At 50.7% G+C, this 18,303-nt stretch overlaps 7 protein-coding genes across 7 annotated transcripts; 3 read left to right on the top strand and 4 right to left on the bottom strand.

Moving 5' to 3' along the window:
* Positions 1–46: 46 nt before the first annotated feature.
* On the bottom strand, positions 47–2,856 carry G6M90_00g090230 (uncharacterized protein; the record flags this gene model as incomplete). Its single annotated transcript, XM_066131368.1, has 3 exons — positions 47–1,417; positions 1,478–1,755; positions 1,809–2,856. The coding sequence occupies 3 exons, from the start codon at positions 2,854–2,856 to the stop codon at positions 47–49; spliced, it is 2,697 nt and encodes an 898-aa protein (XP_065987347.1).
* Positions 2,857–3,292: 436 nt separating this feature from the next.
* On the top strand, positions 3,293–4,384 carry nse3 (Non-structural maintenance of chromosome element 3; the record flags this gene model as incomplete). The annotated part of the gene is made up of 4 exons (XM_014686194.1): positions 3,293–3,322; positions 3,378–3,597; positions 3,652–3,783; positions 3,855–4,384. The coding sequence occupies 4 exons, from the start codon at positions 3,293–3,295 to the stop codon at positions 4,382–4,384; spliced, it is 912 nt and encodes a 303-aa protein (XP_014541680.1).
* Positions 4,385–4,644: 260 nt separating this feature from the next.
* On the bottom strand, positions 4,645–5,013 carry SF3B5 (Splicing factor 3B subunit 5; the record flags this gene model as incomplete). The annotated part of the gene is made up of 3 exons (XM_014686193.1): positions 4,645–4,689; positions 4,757–4,963; positions 5,011–5,013. The coding sequence occupies 3 exons, from the start codon at positions 5,011–5,013 to the stop codon at positions 4,645–4,647; spliced, it is 255 nt and encodes an 84-aa protein (XP_014541679.1).
* A 517-nt stretch (positions 5,014–5,530) lies between these two features.
* On the top strand, positions 5,531–6,896 carry G6M90_00g090200 (uncharacterized protein; the record flags this gene model as incomplete). Its single annotated transcript, XM_014686192.1, has 2 exons — positions 5,531–6,517; positions 6,585–6,896. 2 exons carry the CDS (start codon positions 5,531–5,533, stop codon positions 6,894–6,896), a joined length of 1,299 nt encoding a protein of 432 aa, XP_014541678.1.
* An 881-nt stretch (positions 6,897–7,777) lies between these two features.
* Positions 7,778–9,991, top strand: himD_4 (Transcription factor himD; the record flags this gene model as incomplete). Its single annotated transcript, XM_014686191.1, has 6 exons — positions 7,778–7,899; positions 7,983–8,054; positions 8,114–8,659; positions 8,747–8,938; positions 8,994–9,268; positions 9,339–9,991. 6 exons carry the CDS (start codon positions 7,778–7,780, stop codon positions 9,989–9,991), a joined length of 1,860 nt encoding a protein of 619 aa, XP_014541677.1.
* A 512-nt stretch (positions 9,992–10,503) lies between these two features.
* G6M90_00g090180 (uncharacterized protein) lies at positions 10,504–11,685 on the bottom strand (the record flags this gene model as incomplete). The annotated part of the gene is made up of 3 exons (XM_014686190.1): positions 10,504–11,347; positions 11,431–11,487; positions 11,561–11,685. 3 exons carry the CDS (start codon positions 11,683–11,685, stop codon positions 10,504–10,506), a joined length of 1,026 nt encoding a protein of 341 aa, XP_014541676.1.
* A 2,727-nt stretch (positions 11,686–14,412) lies between these two features.
* On the bottom strand, positions 14,413–16,107 carry scw1 (Cell wall integrity protein scw1; the record flags this gene model as incomplete). The annotated part of the gene is made up of 1 exon (XM_014686189.1): positions 14,413–16,107. The coding sequence occupies one exon, from the start codon at positions 16,105–16,107 to the stop codon at positions 14,413–14,415; it is 1,695 nt and encodes a 564-aa protein (XP_014541675.1).
* Positions 16,108–18,303: the final 2,196 nt, after the last annotated feature.

Genomic DNA, 18,303 nt, shown 5'->3' with positions numbered 1-18,303 from the left:
TGGTTAATTATTGTACAAGTATTTTTTCTTCTAGTTTTACAAGTTTCTATTTATCAGTCGTGGATTCCGTCTTGCGTAGCGACTCATCCAACGATTGGATCGTCTGAGAATTGTCCGTCACCTCATTCTTCATCTTGGTGGTGTCGAGAGCTCGCTGAGGCTGATGAGGCGACGCTGCTTCATGGCCCTCGCGGCCGTGTTCTGGCCCCAACCCTTGATTTGTTTCCTCCGCAGTAGCAGCATCTTGTTTGGCATATTCCGTGTCCATCATATCCCAGCTAAATTGCTCAGCGGACCGCCCGCTCATCAGTCTGTAGCCTTGGTCCCATGAAAAGTGTGCTCCGCAAGCTGTTTCCTTAACCAGTTCCAGGAAACTCTGTAATTGTTGAGTGGTAGCACTGCCTTGGTCGCCTGGGGGGCCGGCTACTAGGGATAGCATTTGCTGCTGTCCGCCATGCTGTCCGGCTTCAATGCTGCTGTAGCGAAGGGTGTGGGATTGCCATTCCATGTCGATGGTTTGGTGGATCTCAAGGCCCATGAACATGTATGGTGTTGCAACTAGGTCTGTTGACGAGGTGCTCTGTTCAATTGATGAGAAACGTGGTATAGCAAAGCTGGCTCTACTGGGTGTTCTGAGACGCCCTTGCAGGAGGTTGAAATCGGAAGCTTGCAAAAATGCCTGGAGGGAATGTTGATGGGCATCGAGAGGAACCAGTCGCTTTTGAGTCAGGCGGACGTCTACGCTGTTGTCCGGAAGCATAATGTCGCTTTCTTGCCACGGCATTACTGCCTCCAGAACTGATGCATCCGGGAATGAAAATTTGGATAGGTCGGTGAACGGGCTGATTGGTAACCGTAGACGAACAAGTTGAGAGGTGCCTGGGGAGGAGGCTTCTGGTGGGCTTTCCGGCGCGAAATTGAGGACGATGGCTGTCTTTTGGGTACTGGGAGCAGATGTGTCGGCTGTGATGGAAGTAAGAGCGGCAGGATGGGGAATAATTGGGCAAAGTACCCGGCGAGATTTGGTCAGATTATCTGTGCGAATACTTTGTTTGGTATGCAGGATGTGACCAAATACTGCCGTGACTTCAAGATTTTCTTTGAGAGATGACGCGTTAGGTTGTTCCAGGATGATACTGTCGCCGAAGCCCGGACTCATAGTCTCCTCTGTCGATTTGCCGATAGGATTGACGTAGCGAGACCAGTACCGGAGCTTATCTCTCCAAGCCATGCCTCGTTTATCCCTTTGATGGGTTAGGAATACCCCCTTCTTTTGCCGAGTTTTCGGAAGAATATGAACATCTGCGTGTTGTGATGAGGTTTCTCGGCCAATTAGTAATCTCAAAACAATGTCAGCTGGACCTTCTGTCTTTCCGTTGGAGACATCAGTTTCGGCGAGCCATGATACATCGAGCGTCTTTATCATCATTAGCCAAGTGTTCGCTACATGCTAGAGGTAATACAAGTTTTAACGTACGGAAGTTGTTGCATTATACCTCAAAGCAGTCTTTGTTATTTTCTCAAGCTCCATTAAGACTGATGTTTCTAGATTTTCTTGATTTACTCGCTGAACAGAAATAGTTTGAGATTTTATCGTCTGCACAATCTCGTCGAGTCGTGCCAAAATCGTAGAAACAGTTGACTTGCGGGCGTAGATGCTTAGCCTGTAGTCTTCTGGTCTTGAAGTTATTATTTCCTTGTTTGACTTGTCCAAGAAATCGGCGCTGAGTCTCCCGATGATGCCGCTTTGGGGATCTGTGGGAATATGTTAGCCCAAGCAGTTTAATACTACACGCGGTTGATCTTACTGGCAATCAGATTGAAAATATCTGGCTTCAGCCAGACTACAGTTCTCCCAATTCCTTCTATATGCTCCTGAATCTCCAGTTTCCATATTCCAGTCAGAATTGCGACTGCTTGCTGTTGCTTCCCCTTGTGCGAGCTCAAATCCAATGTCTCGGCAGCGGCCCATGGACTTTGCTCAGTTAGCCAAGAGTACGGATATGTATCAGCATGAACCAAAATCTTGTTGCAGGTTGCGCGGTCAAAGTATGTTTGAAGCTGTGCTGCAAGGAATCCATCAACCAGGTAACCAATCAACTTGTCAAAGTCTTTCCTTCTGACAATGAAGGTGTCTTTGGGTCGTATCTCCTCAATGTTTTTCAAAAAGTCTGATTCTTCTGGTTCTTTCCCTTGGGGTATAACGTCCTGCCAAGTGAAACGGGCCACGGTCCCATCAACATGTTGAGCTTCCTTCATGCTCCGAGTTGTTCGCCTCTTAGTATCCCTCATTTTGTTAGGGTTCTTGATAATAATTGCATCGACAGGTTTTCCCAAAGCGTCAATGCCCAGACTGTGACGGTACACGAATTCGTCGGGCAGCTGTTCCGTATCGAAATGAGGCTGGCTTCTAGGCATTGACATCGGTCGGGGAGGTGTTGATGGTTCCTTGCTGGTTGCAGTTTCTTGAATCGGCGCATTTTTAATAGAGGCATTCGCTTTTTCGGTCACATTCATATCGCCAGTGTCAGGCAAGCCAGAGTCCTTCCCCGGATCAAGTTCCCATTCAGCAGGTTCATCATGAACATCGCCTCGCTGCTGGCCCTTTCTTTTTTGATTGAGTCGGTTTTTTTTTACACCGTTATGCTTGGAATGCGATTCAATATCGTCAAGCGCTCCTGATATAAGTGCCTCTATTCTCTCCTTACTCTGCGGCGAAAAATCGGAAGCATATCGTACTTGTCGTCTGTTCGTAGGGCTCGATGGGCATCGAATGGGAACAGCAGCGGCTTGGCGAAGTATGCCCAGACGGCATACCAGGCATATCCGCGGCAGCCGTACCGCCCTCGCGAGCATGGGGGAAGTAAAAACGCAAACGGTGCAACGGGCTCAGCAGGGAATGAAAAGCTGCTTTGCTTGACGACGCATCAAGTTGGGATCCCAAATGCCCGTACAGGAGCTCCTGGAAATTTGCGACGTCAGGGTTTATCGATAAGAATGATCAGGCGTTCTCCGTAGAGCGCTCCATATTAATTGTGGCTGTCCCACTTATTTTAGGTGGTCGGTTGCCCTCACGACCTAAAATAAGTGGGTCAGGCACGATTAAATTGATGTCACAAATGCAGACGCGTAGGTGACTTGCATCGCGTCCGTCCATTTAATGCCCCGCGGTTAACATGGAATATCAACTACACGACATTCGATCCAATTTCGAGTTCTAATTATCCTGAAGACGTTTTTCATTTGCCACAACCTAGTGGTGCCATTTTTCGCTTACTCAGTGAAAGGAAAAATGCCCGTGAAACAAAGGAGAAGGCGGCCTGTACGACCCTACGTCCCCAGTAAGTCGCTTGCATGGCTAATAATATCTTTTGCAGGTGGATGACGAAGACCCAGAAGATGGCGTACCGTCTAGGCAGCGAGCGAATCGCCGTGATCCCGATAATGATTTCGATAACGACTCCGAGGATGGGATGGATGTCGATGGTGAGGCTGGCAGCAGTGCAGATGATCAGCTCGCCAAGAAGCTCGTTCGCTATGCCTTATCATGCGAATATTCACGGACGCCCATACGCCGTGACGGTATTAAGGAGAGAGGTAAAGAAAACTTGTGTATCTAAGGAAATGCGATACATACTGACGCTATCCAAGTTCTTGGCAACCAGGGGCGATCTTTTAAAAGAATTTTCGCGCTAGCACAAAAGCAATTAAAACTTGTTTGGGGCATGGAGCTCCGAGAGCTTCCAGTTAGAGAGAAAATGTCCCTGCAAGAGAAAAGACAAGGTACGCCCGAACAGCTGGTAGTTTTTGGCTCGACAGCTTCGAAGAAAAGGAAGGCTGACCCATTTGCATAGCGATGAAGTCAAATTCACAGGCGAAAATTGGATCTGGCGCCTATATTTTGACGTCAACTTTGCCAGACGAATATCGCAGTGCAGCCATCATCAAGCCGTCCAGAATCCCCACCTCGGACGATGAAGCAACATATGTTGCGTTCTATACACTGGTTGTGTCGTTCATATGGCTAAATGGCGGCGAACTAAGCGAACAGAAGCTGAGGCGATATCTTCTTCGTTTAAATGCCGACCAGAATGTCTCAAGTGAGAAGACGGAAACGACGCTGAAGAAAATGGAAAAACATGGCTATGTCATAAAGAGGGTAGAACGCCCACCGCTCGGCCAAGATGGCGAGCAAACCATTACATGGCACGTTGGGCCTAGGGCAAAAGAAGAAATTGGGCTGGACGGTGTACGTGGATTGGTGCGAGAGTTGTACGGGGGATCATCAGAGGACTTGGAGAAGAAGCTGAACGCTAGTCTTGGCATAAAGGAGTCGCCAACGACGAGGGATGACGGAAATGAAGAGGAAACGAGGGGAGAATGAGAGTGAAGACGACTAGCCGCACCCTTGGGCTAATGATGCCCATGAAACCTGGAAACGAACTAATTTCAGGCAACTTTGGCGGAACGGACAGTGAATATCCTGGAACCTCACGATCCATGGTCATATATTTATTCTAATCGCGCGGATATTTGCCCCCCAAAACGCCCCAGCAACACCTCCTAATGCACCAGAAACACAGTCGATACCCAAAAACCCCATTAATGCATTTCTCTCCTTCCCGGACCTCACAGTTTGACACGTTATTCCTCACGAGGTGGCGGCGGGCCGGCGGGTTGGATCATTTTCTGTAACTTCATAGTTAGCCCGCTGATAGTTTTGGCACAACAGTATAATTATAAGGAGGCCTCGTACCCGAATCATTCTTGCGCGAACCTTAACCAGCGGCTCGTTCTCGGCAAGAGCTACATAGGACAACAACGGTCGATGGCCGGCGATGGAAGCATATGTGTCGCGCTGAATGTTTGTTCGCCATTCCCAGCTTGTCGTATCGGGGTGGCCGGTTCCAATGTATTTCGCCTGCAGGCGTTCGAGCTCTTGTTGAGTGCGGAGCTTGTCAGCCTGTTTGCTGTTAGTTGAGTTTTGGCATATCTCGTGGTTGAACACACCATTTTCGGCAGTAGAGTGGCGGTAGTTTATGCAGAATACTACTGTTGATATACAGCCGGCGATTCAAGTTCTGGAGTATCGGGAACACGTCTCGTTAGATACTGTACGAGCTCTTCGCAGGAGACAGCGACGATACTGTCACCGGTTGCTTTGCAGAAAGTTGTTGTGGGTCAGTTGCCGCTTGAACTTCGGCACTTGGCACATCTCTCAGCCCGGCTACTATTGACAAGATGATGTTCAAGTTTACTATTTCATCGCGAATTATCCCATCCTGCCTTAAAAAAAATTGAGAAAGAGACTTCAATCCCGGAATGCATTCAGAATTAGCTTCTCATACGCCAACAAGAGCCCTCATTTCAAAGACTCACTCTACCGGCTCCGTTACACGTCTCACTGTCACCACCTTCCAACTTGAATGCCATCAGACACCAATAGGATAAATAGCTGGCATCCGATCTCTATACATGCGAAATCATTGGCCTTCCAGTCCCCAAAAAATATTACCTCACATTAGCCAAAATGGGTACTCCGTCAGCCCATGCTATGCCCGAGCACTGGACGGAACTCAACGTTGCTAGGCGTCAAAAGAAGCTTTGTGCCGATGCAGTGGGTGCCATCAAGGCAGAATGCAAGGCAGAATGCGGCAAAGAAAACTTCACCGAATGCCAGAAATGTTACGGCAAGCTGATGGACACAGTACGGGCTAGATACGGCGAGAGTGAGGACAGAGAATGGTTTGCACAGAGAAGGGCGTTTTTGCACGAACTCGACGGCCTATTTCAGGATGCCAAAGAGCGAAAGCGGAGCCTCAAGTCTATTGAAGCCAGGATAGAATCCGAAAAGGAGGCTTGGTACCGCTGGGTTCTGAGGAGATACCCGGAATTTATCGCCGTATCTGATCGTGGATTCAACCAGGAAGAGCTACGCGGCATGCTGGATGATCCGGATAGATCGCGAGAGGAGCTGGTAAAGACAATGCTAGAGGGCATTGGGAAGCCCTCTGACTGGCCTGATGGCGTTGACAACTTTGCGGAAAAGGTGGGCGCTGTTAAAGATGACGCTGCTGAATTGAAGAAGCTATATATTGCCGAGTTCTTTATCAACCAGTCAACAGGCGAAGCCTTTACAAACGCGCAGAAATATCTTGATGAGTATAGAAACAGCGAGGGCATGACGCTCGAGGACATTATCGACAAAATCGTCATGGACTTTCAACAGAGCAGAAACGCACAGCCGCAGCGCGAGAGCCACCAACGGCGCCTGGATGAGCTTCGAAGAGCCAAAACAGCATTTGAGCAGAACAAGATGCAGACTAAGAGTCTGCGGGGAGCTCAGACTGAAAATGCTGGTTCCGAGTTGTACGACCTACCGCCCTGTTTAGTTTGTGGGAACAGACTTGACACCAATGACGTTCTGTCATGTACTCTTTGCCAGGCACTTGTCCAGATTGGCGGAGACGCAGGGCTGACAGTTTACTGCTCAGAGAAATGCTACTCCAAGGGCCATGTGAGTAATAGACGTGGATATCTTTTGTCATGTAGCAATCAAAGCGGCAGTGCTAATGGCGGTATAGGATAAGCACGTTGAGTCTCGGCATGACTGCGACGCTGGCGATAAGTGTGTACAACTTACTGACGAAGATGTCGAAATGGGGGATGCGATATCAAAGGCGGTTCTCTGCACGGCGTGTCTGGACTCGAAGCAGGCTACGGTGTATTGTTCTGAGCGGTGCGCCGTCGTGAACATCGCGGCTCATAGACAAGGCAAACACGGAGTGAAAACTGTGAGGGAAGAAGCGTCGAGTCTGACTAGTCCGTTGCAAACGTTTGTGGACTCTACGCTGGAGACCAAAAATCCCGGTTTGAAAATGACCCAACTGGATTGAGTTGAGTCGTGTTGTATTATAGCTTGGTGTTTGGCGGCGGCGTTGTGTTTGGGGTTTATACCCGTTGAGTAATGGGCGCTGATATATCTATTCTTGGGCGACACTTGATGCTGTCAAATATGAGTGACAGCGTTTACTGTATTTCGTCGAGTTGACCAACATGTGATGGAATACTCTCGTACCGTCTACGAGTCACGAACCTAGTCATTGTAACTGACCTGATCCCAGTATTATTCTTGCTCAGTGTAGCTGGCCCTGATTACCAAGTGTACCACTTGTTGGACTTGCCGCCGGATGCTAATGAGTCTACTTTGCTGGGTAGGGGCCTGTCCGGGGTTTTCGACTGTGAAGTGGCGGGCAAACACTTGGACGTTCACCATGTATTAAACTAATAATAACTAAGATGCCATCTTTTTATCAAGGCATGGAACTTGTATATATTTTTACCGCGCAACCATGCTAGGGTAATATTTACGAATCATTTCCCTTTACTTTAATGCTCCTGCGATTTATTATTGTTTTCGGATCATCGCATGTACTCGGTACACCTTGGTCCGTACGGATGGCGGCAAGTGGAGTAGAGCTGTATACATGACTACCTACTCCGTAATGCATGTGCATAAAGTTACATCCCGTCCAGATATCCGACCGAGTCCGGATATCCATCCTCCCACCGACGTCACTCACACTCGGACGACCCATCACCCTCCACATCACTTCCTACTTGCCTGGACTGTAGCAGAGATGAGCCTTGCACTGGACTCGTCGTCAACTAAAGCAGACGGACGGGTACTGCCAGCAAGTCGCCCTACGAACCAATGTGCCGCATGAACGAGTGACCCCGTCAACACCTGAACTTCCCCAGACTTGGCGCCGATACAATGAACCTGGATGCTGGAACAGGCGACAACCCGGCTCGAAAGAGAGTGGCTACTGCATGCGAAGCCTGTCGAGCCACTAAGATCCGGTGCCAGCCCAGCGACCAGCCGGGGGTCTGCAAAAAGTAGAGTCCAACCATGCGAGCATTATTTATCATCATGCCACATCATCATCATCATCCCGTGACGCTGCTAACAATCATGCCAGGTGCCTAGAGTCCAAGAGAGAATGCATCTCTCGAACTACTCCGCGACCTCGTCGCCCTAGAAAATATGCCAGGTAGGTCTATCACTCTTCTCCCAATCGTCATCGTCATACTAAATGTGCGAGTTGAAAAGCCACCAGGACCAACAACTCCACCAGGCTCAAGCTGCTCCTCCTGGTCCATCAAGCACATTTAGCATCGACTTCTCCGTGTCCACAGGGTCAGAAATCGACGACAACTTTGAGACTCTGCGCGACACGCACGATGTAGTCATCGACAGGCTCTTTCCCGAGGATGACGAAGAAATGTCTCCCTTTCCGGACTCTGGGCGGAGTATTCAGACCCCGACGTCCTCGTCCGCACAGTCCCATTCTATTCATGACTTTCACACAAAGCCGTCATTTAACGTGGCATCTGCCGAGTCACTCTTGACGTCCTTCCACTCCATGTTGACATACTTTCCCTTCATCACCTTGTCGGAGGATACTCCTATTAGGCAAATGGCTGCGGCGAAGCCGTTTGTCCTGCTGTCGATACTGTCGTCTACTTCTGGCTCCAAGACGCTACAGGGCCATACTTTGTACGATGAGGAATTTAGAAAAGTGCTGGGGTTGAAGTTTGTTGCCGGCGGCGAGAGGAGCCTGGAACTACTTCAAGGTTTACTCATATATTGTGCTTGGTATGTTTGTCCAGGACGACCTTTATGTTGAATCACGCTTCTCTTCCTTCATCTTCTTCTTGTTGTTGTTGTTACTAACATCAACAGGTATCCCTTTCATCTAAGGCCCAAAAACAAACAAGCCTTCCAATACATGAGAATGGCCGCAGATATGGTTCATGATCTGGAGCTGGATCAACAACAGCCAGATCTGAACATGTGGTCAGATACGCCCAATCTCACAGACGATCAACTTGACCGAATACGGGTGTATGTGGGCTACTTTTACATCGTGTCGTCGTGAGTTGTCCATACATGTATTGCAGTTATTCCACTTTCTTACCAGGCTACCCAGCTTCCTCGCTACTTGGAAACGCGGCAAGGGCATCGAAGTACCATACACATCGTGGACAGCCAGATGTTGTGATCTTCTCGAAAAGTACGGCAAAACACAGGGCGACATCGTCCTCGCCGCACAGACTCGCGTGACGAGTATTCTATCTCAGGCCTCGAAGACGCTGAATGAAAAATACGACCAAGGGGAGGAAGACAGACGCATCATGGTGGCTGGCTTCAAGTTTGAGTTGGCTCAGATGGAATCGTCGCTGGCCTTTCCTCTCAGCATTTCGGGTTAGTCAACTGCTGAACCCTGGGCCACTGTTGCCTCCCCCAAGGGACACATTCTAACCTTGTCCGCAAGTGTCGCTGAGGGTACAAGTCCTCTTCATGAAGGCGTTCCTCGACAGCGGCACACTCCTCAGATTCCCCCGTCCACCACCCTCTGAATCCTACAAATGGGAGCCTTGCCCCTTGTCAAACGCCAAATTACACGACTGTGTGTACAGCACGGCCGCCTTTTACCAGGAAGTCATGAGCCTGGACGACGCCGCACTCTCCTGCTTTACAATCGTTGACTGGTCTCGCCCCATCCTAGCCACGATACTCGGCATTCGGCTATCCTTTAGAATTCAAGAATGCCCTGATTGGGACTCTGAGTGGGCGCGATCACAGCTCAAACTGGACGATTATCTAGCGCGCATGTCGCAGCAAAAGTCTGATCTTACACCTGCCTCCAAGAAAGTGGACATTCTATCTGCAAGTCGAACTGTCATGAGTGTCGTGCGGGAAAAGTATCAAAAGCGGCTGGCGGCCGTAGAGCGCCAGGGCAAGAGCCCGGCGCGAATCACATGTCCAATGCTCGATGGAAGCATGGAGCCGTATTTCCCTGTTTGGGATGCTGCGCTCAATCAGCCGCTGATGATGGAGTCCTTGGGCGAGGGACCTGATGGGCAACCCGTATTTCAAGATCTCTGGACGGCGATGACGACGGGGTGGGCGCACGATGATTTGTAATGGCGATTGGTATGCTCTGTTTCCTTTTTTTTTTAAAAAAAAAACAGTGTATAGTATAGCAGTGATTTTCTAACTCTAAATGTTGAAGAGAGTGGAAAAAGCAAGCATTTGCGTCAGCAGCACTGAATGAGAAACGACTCTCCTCCTTTGACCTCTTTTTTTCCACCGAGCGCCTTTCTTTGGTGTCGGCGCGACAATGACGAGCGGCCTCTCCTTCAAAGGGGCCTCTTTCACCAAGCCCTACTCGTCCATAATGGTTTCCCACAACCCATTGAGTTTCTCAAATGCAGTCCATCCATGGTAAGCCAAAAAAAAAAAACAATAAAGAACGGCCAAGGCCGCAAACACACTTCAATCTCCTCGGCCCTACTTGGGACCGTTTGTCAAACCCTTGACTACAGAATTTCTGGGACTGCGTCGCAAATAACCCTGGGGATATGTTGACCCCTCATATGACCGTGATCCCCTTGGTCGTCCTCCCCTCGCGCCTTGTTCGCGTGGTCTATAGTCTACTATTTTTCCACATCCAGGTCCTGTTCAGGGCGTGTTGGAAGCACAGCTGAGCCAGCATCCTCGGTCTTAATTTCCGTCTCGAGTGGAGCCGCCGGATACCGATATTCGACGGTGTCGGGGTTACATTCGTTCAGTTGATTCACAGTCCGACCCCAAATAGCATTGCGAAGCTCAAGCGTGCGTTTTGCGTTTTCCAGATTGGCCACGGCGCGCTCTTTGCACTTGCCCACACATGATCGACCCTTTGGAGCCCCTGCGGCACGGCCTTTTCTCGTCTTCTTCGAGTGTCGCCCCCTGTTGGGAGGAACGTTCCGTTCACAAACGCAGTTTTCGCGGAGGCCTTTCTCGCAGCTCTGCACAAGGGCATGGCTCGACGCGTAATACCGGTCAATGAAGTCGAGATATTCCAGCAATGTCGTTGCCTCAGTTTGTGTGGATTGCTTTGGCTGCAGCTTGAGTAAGGAGAGATGGCCCCCGATTCCGAGTTCCACCAGGCGACTACGCGATTCTTCCTGGAGGAGCGTGATAGGTGTTTGCTGGCGGCGCCGCGTCTGCCAGAGGCGAAACTTGTTCCATAACCGCAGCTGCTTGGACAGAACACGGCTGCCGTCGTCGTATTTGCCCCGCCAGAGCTCGGTGATGCTCGGCTGGGCTTTGGTCTTGTAGACGACATGCTGGATTTGCGAGCTGTCAAACCAGGGCACGCATCCGTCTTCCCTCAGTTGATAATGGCAGTCAAGTTGCTCTTTGACAATGCTTTTCAGTCGTTCGAGCCCCTGGGTGTCTGCTGGAAGAACCCATGTGGTGGGGTCGCCCGCCGGAAGACGGTCAATGCTAATGGCGCTGAAGGAGACAGAAAATACTAGTTAGCCTCTGCGACGGTTCAATGTTACTTTTGGCTAGTTGAGGGTTGTGGGTGCGCGTACCTTGCTCTGGCCTTGAGTTCGTCAGACACGTTCTGCGGATCAGCCACCAGTACGTCACTATTTGCAATGTTAGAGTCAAGATGGCAAAGACAGGATTCAACAGGGGGGGAGAAAGATTGGGATGACGAACAAGCGCATCTCGAACATCAACCAGCCGTACAGTTCTCGGTTGGACATGTTGTTGAGGTAAGCCGCCGGATATGGGACCATGAAATCGTAAAATGAACCAACTGGATTCTCGTCCAGGGGATCCATGGTTGAAGAGAAGACTCCTGGGGAGCCAAGTCAAGCGTGTCTTGGGTGGTCTTTGAGTCTGCCTGAGAAAAGCGGGATTCATCGACTTTTTTCTCAGAGAGGAATCTTTACATGTCAGTACTTCTCGAGCACGAGATACGGGCGCAATAGGATGTTTTATACCACCTTGGGAGGTTTGTAGCTGCGCCGATGAGCAAAGACGGGCGTACAGCTCCTCATGGTTGTTCCCACGAGTTGGGCAGCAGTATCCTTCATGTTCAACACCTTGAGAATGGGAAGTGATTTCTGGGTGGTTCACAGCAGCCCTGTTCGGAAGCTGTTCCTGTAGAAGGAAATTGATCAACGTTTATTGATTTACATTAAGATGCAACAGGTGGGTTTTGTGGCTGAAAAGCGTCAAAGGGCGTGCAACAATCAATCTTCAATGGCGTTCCTTCCGCCGTCATGTTTGCCCACTTGGACCCCGTTGGGGAGAAGACCAGATGAATTCTGCCAGGTTCTTTCTGTTTGTCCATAGCACATACCCCAAGCACGACCAACGCGATGAAGAAGAAAGCGTCCTTGGAATGTTCTCGAACACTTACTCTGGACGATACTGCCTTCACTGGCAGATGTGCATGAAGCTGCCGATGACAAAAGTCAGCGTTTGCACACTCAATACAATCCAGAAATCCAGGCTGACCCTAGTATGCTCTTGCATACAAACGCTTTGCACTTGCGCCTTTGACCGTTACACTAAAACATGGTTAGAAGCCAACTCCGATTCCGAAACAAGCATATCCGCTCTTGATTCTACATGATATGTTGCCCAAAAAAAATCTGCTTCTTGTTAAGATTCGTCAGAGAGATCACTTCAGTTATGCGTGACTATATAACTGGCTCGGCGGGCGCCTCCTTTGTAAATGCCCACAGCGCAATCCATCTCCAAAGGAGTCCTTCACAAGCCCGCAGGTACAATCGCTGGTTTCTCACTGAATGGGCCAGAAATGCCAAACACTGTGCTCTTTCAAGCACACGACACCCGGTCCTGGTCCTATGCAGCGAGAACACGCCTCACAACGATCTCAAAACGGTTATACATGGAGTGAACCAGGGCTGCCCTCCTTTGTGCAAGCTCCAGAAGCAAGTCTTGCTCCGTGACGCCACCAAGACGGACAGCATCGACAAAGGACATGGGCGGAACCACACGGCCTGAGGCTTGCGCTGTTTCAAACTTTTCCCATTCTGTCGTCCGGCACTATCGACGCATCACGCACGAGGCTCACATATTTATTACATGTTGCACGGCACTGTCAAAGACGCACACGTACATGCAAAACGTCAAGAGAAATAGACATTGCAAAGGGGTTAACGAGAACTTGGCATTTGCATGCTGTGTTATCGGGAAATAAACTTCTATAGCAAACCATCAGACTATAGGAAAACAGAATTAAGCCATAACACCCAACAAAGCGCGGCAGTAACAAGAGAATGTGCAAAAAAGAAAAAGAAGAAGCAGCAGTACCAACAAATGAACCTTCTGCGACGACAAGACAAACACTCAATTCAAAACAGCAAAACAAAACCCTCGATGCATAATGTGGTCCCCAAATGCCGCTCTGGTTGAAAAAGAAAGGGAAAAATAAATAAATAGCAATACCCGTAACGTGATGCATCCTGACTTTGCCATTGAAAACGAAAGGGGGAATCAAGAAATAGAAGAAAAGAGAACCAGCAACTACAACCAAACGTAACAAAAGTCACGACTCAATGCAATGCAACGCCATGTCTTGGTCTCTCGAGACAAGCAAGGGACCGGTCCCAAGACGCGTCTTCCAGAGGACGACAGTACCAAGACAAGAATAGCACCCAGAACCAGACAACCTAGAGCAAGGCGACTGTCTGGTCTCCTTTCCCCAACGCCATCACGGTATTCCGTCATCCCCAGCCGCAAAAGAGTCCAAGATACCTTGCCCATGCCGTGTGTTGCGCCATAAAATCCCTTCTGACCGAACAAAATGCAACCTCTTTTGAGCCCTACCAGACATTCCCTAGATGCATGAATCTTTGCCCACCCGAAAATATTTGCAGGCCCGATGCAAGAGATCCACCAATACAGACACACTCCTCTTTGACGCGCTCCGTGCAAATGCAAAAGTACGCCCTCTCTTTGGGTATTCTCCATGTGCTCCGTATCTCGGGTGTATTGCGACACCATGCAACCTGTCCAGCTTTAATCAATGCCATGCGTCCAGTGCTCCATACCGTAAAGAGTCCCAACCATCAACCTGTCATAAACTCCAAATCCAGTTTGACGTTTCCAATGTTGTTTTGTCTTCCTGCAAATAGTGTTTGCACCCTTACTGTTCCTTTTTTTTTCTCCTTGGTTTTTTTTGTTCTTTTTTTTTTGATCGCTCAACTTTTTCTCTTTTTTTCTCCCCCTTTCTTCCCTTTTTTTTTAAAAAAAAAAGAGAGAAAAGAGGTTCAATGCTTTTTTTTTCGCTAACAAGTGTATAAAGTCTCACTGTAATGAAGGAAACGCACCAACTCCTTTTCAATGTCTTGACATAATGAGGCTTGACGCTGTATAGACCAAGAATCGATGAAATGTAAAGTATGTCAACCGAAGCGGGCAAATATCGGCCACAAAACGTACCCAGATGAATGAAAAGAAAAGAAAAGGGAATGGTCAGACAGAATAATGTCTCGCTTTAAGTCGTTTAAATGGACTTCGTTTGGAGTGTACCCTTACCTCCCCATCATATGTCTTGGAAAATATGATGAGTTGTTGTTAAGCCCACTGTTCGGCCCCGTAGCAACACTGTTGTTGTAAGGAGTGTTCCACGGGTGGGTAGGAGCACCAGGGAATCCAGCCGCGTTATATGGTCGACTGCCCCCAGTGTTCATGGAAGAGGCCAAGTTATAGTTGCCTCGGCCGCTTCCTAGGCCAGGTGGTGCAGCAAGCCCCGGAGGGGGGCCATGAGTAGTAGCAAACCCATTTGTGCCATTGCTCATCATTCCTGTCATATTACCCATCGAGGTATTGGCCCCCTGACCGGGAGCCTGGCCGGATCTCACGCCCAAGGGATTCTTTGAGAAGCTCAGCCGGATCCCGCCCTTAACACTGTTATGGAGCGGCTGGCCATAAAGCTCGTGAAGGGCCTTCGTGGCAAAAGAAACATCCTCAAATTCCACAAAGCACATTGGTCCATTCTGCTTTGTCCTGAAGCAGAGTCTCTTGTACCCTCGCTGCTTGGAGAACATGGCCTTGAGTTCTTCCTCAGATGTGTCGATGGGCAAATTACCAACATACAGAGTATTGCATGGTGGATTCTGATCAGCCGGATTCACCGGAGGGAAGTTGTGTCGCGGAAAACCATGGCCATTGACAGGATATCCAAGCCCAGGCGCCGGAGCGTTGGCTGGCGATAATGGGGTCATGTATGGCGGCAGAGACGCAGGACCCTGAGAGGGGTTCGTGCTGAGCGACAATCCAGCCATGCGTCCAATGGGAATCTGGGGAGCGGTAGCTCTGCGTTGCGAAGTGGCTCCGTTCTCAGCATAGGCAACAGGGTCTTTGAGAAGATCACTCGTTTCGTCGTCGTCACCAAAATCACTGCTAATGAGAGACTTGCCAGATATCCTTGGACGCTCGCTCAGGTGGTTCCCAATGGGCGATTGAGGAGAAAAAATGCTTTGATAATGCGAGTTGGCATCAGGGTGGATGAATTCATGAGCGGGGAAGACGCTGTTTGAAGTCGGCGATACGCTATTATCCAAAGGCTGGAAACCGTTGAAGCGTGCAGGTTGTCGTGACGCCGGAACTGGTGCCGGCCCTGTTGATGAAGTCACTGGTGGCATGGCAGACGCTTGCTCAACCGTGTTTCGTCTCGCTATCGGTGGGCTATTTGACAAAACTTCGACAATCATTTCGGCGTCGTTGGAAATATTGGATCGGCCATCCAGCATCGTCTTGGCCTCCTGTGCCCCAGCCATGCTTCTGAATCGCAAGAGAGCTGAACGAAAGCCGTCATCCTCGGACTTGTCAGCGGGCAGCAGCTCAACATCGGCTAGTTCCTTGGACCACACAACCATCAGGCGCAATGACTCCTCAGAAGTATTGAGAGGTAGACGACGGATAAGAACGCGGACCATGGGTGTGGGTGTGCTTGAGAATGGTGTACCGACGGGTTTGGTGGGCTCGCGCTCGAACAGGTGGGCGGTTGACATGTTGAGCGGGTAGGGTGACTGAGTTGAATGGGAGGGCCTGAAGGTCTGTGCCGCAGGCAAGAAGCTCGAGGCGGCAGCCATGGAGGAAATCTTGTCGGAAGCTGTAGTTATCGTCGGAAACGGGCTGCTACGATTGGAAAGCTGCGGCTTGGCCGACGCGCCGCTTATCAAGTTGGGTTGTTGAGATGGTGGTGCACAAGGATCGGGAGTCATCGCCATAGAGTATATCGCATGCGCAAAGTCGAAAGGTGTTGCTCGTCGCGAAGAAAAGCCGAGTTCAGAGTTGGTGTGAGAGGCGACTAGGCGCGTCTGAGTAGGATTCTGTCGCCGTAAAAGGTATTGTTGGTTTCGTCACTGGATAATCGCTGTATGCGCTGCGCCTGGGACGGTGGTGATGACAATAATAATTGTGACGCGAAAGTCTGATGGCAATCTTAGCGACTTACGCAGCTCTCGAACGGGGCTATTTACGTACGGCGCGGGCGCGTATTGAGCACGACGGCACGATCGAATGCGCTGGTAGAGGGAGGGTCGAGGAAGTCGACGCCAAACAAGCCAGGCAGGGAGGGATGGTCGCCAACGGATATGGCTCGTTGTGCAATCAAGAGCTTGTAAGAAGACGGGGCGCAATCTGGGAATCCAAATCGCGACTGTGGACGCGCGCGGCGCGGCTGGGGGTGACGTTGTGCAGTTGTGAATTGAGGATCGTGTCGGTGGCGATCAGCGCCGTCGATGTGGTCGCGGATACGGATGCGGACGCGGATGCAGTGCGTGAGTCCCGGGCGAACACGTCTTTCTTTCTATGGTCGAAGCGACGGGTCAACAAGAAGCAAAAAAAAAAGACGATATCGAAGCAAGTGCGAGGCGGTGATGATGCGACGCTGGGCGGAATAGGAATTTGCGAGATGAAACAAAAAAGGTGCAACGAAGGGTATGATGAACGGTGACGAGGACGAGACAAAAAGATGCGCAGTCGGGGAAGAGGCGCACACCACCCAGATTAAGAGGACCCAGCGGCGCAGGTGCAAGCGCAAACCCAGATGCAGGCGCAGGCGCAGGCGCAAGCAAGAGGCAGAGGCAGAGGCAGAGGCAGAGGCAGACGGAGCAGGCAAGGCAGGAAGGAAGCGGGTGGGTGGGTGGATGAAGTGGATTTGGATGCGTGGGCAGCAGGCAGCAGGCAGTGGGTGGGTGGCTCTTTCCCAGTCCCAGTGATCGAACTCCGTGCTCCGTAGTTCGGATTGGGACGGGGTGTGATGCCGGGACGTGGAAACGTGAGCATAAGCGTCCAGGGCTGGAACTGGCTAGAACGAGTGGAGGGAGGCGTACACTCAATACCTAGGGTGGATGGGAGAGCGGCGGCGACGGATTTGAGAGGGACGTGAGAGGGAAAAGCAAGGGACGAGGGACAGAGGGGAACAGAGGGGGACCGAGGGGACTGAGACTAGGGACCAGAGACACTAGAGAGACATGCCCAGGAGGGACTGGGGTGGGGACCCACAGACACGCCCACAGGATATGCCGTGTCCCAGCCGCGTACCTTAGATCCAAGCCGTCGCCCTGATGGTTGTCCAGTGGGCTGGTTTGGGCGTGGTGGGTGTAATGCAAGGCGAGCTACGGTTGGCCCGCGGGTCAAGGTGCTTTTCGTTCCCAGTGCTGTGGGAGGGTGGATGCGAGTTTGGCTCTGTCTCCAAGTAGTAGTATCGATTGATCGTGCTCGGTACGGGGTACACGCGGGGGGTGCGCTCCGGTCCTCTACAGTCCTGCTCAGTCCTCAGCGGTAGACAGGTGTTGGGTGCCACGGTTCGGTGCTCGTGGGCACGCGGGACGCGAGAGTTGTCGCCTTGGACAGCGCGTAATGCGTACAATACGTGCGGTGAGCTGCTTCGTCGACGGCGCGTTGTTGCGAGAGGTGCAATGCCGGTGCGTAGCGAGGACTCACGTTCTGGGATGGGTCCGACTCCAGTGTGTCGGCTTTCGTCTATTGTAAGTAACAGGAACGAACGAAAACGGAAGAGGGCGACTGGGGGCGAGAAAGATGGAGGGCCCGTGTCAGGCAGCCTTGGGGTGAATTGAGCCGCCCACAGCCAACGTGCACGAGAAAATGGCCTTCGGGTCGCGTTCCCAAGTCAGCCCGGCTGTCGCAAGACGGTCAGGACAGGATCGTCACCGAGAAGAGGTCGGACGAAAATAGTGAGGCAGCTGTGCAGAGGCGCGGACGCGGAACCCGAAATATGGAAGACGGGAGATGATTGTGTAAAGAGAGTGAAAAATAGCAGATGAAGAAGGGTTGGTTCAGAATGCGAGGTGACGGGACTGGGAGGACTGGCGGCAAAGAAGCATGCAGGCACCAGTCTGTATCAGAGCGCACTGGACAGATGGTTCAATGGAGCGGCATCATGCGCCGTCACG

The sequence above is a fragment of the Metarhizium brunneum genome, chromosome 5 (assembly GCF_013426205.1).
Source record: "Metarhizium brunneum chromosome 5, complete sequence".
Classification (NCBI taxonomy): Eukaryota; Fungi; Ascomycota; class Sordariomycetes; order Hypocreales; family Clavicipitaceae; genus Metarhizium; species Metarhizium brunneum.
This window is presented reverse-complemented; position numbering and strand designations above follow the sequence as displayed.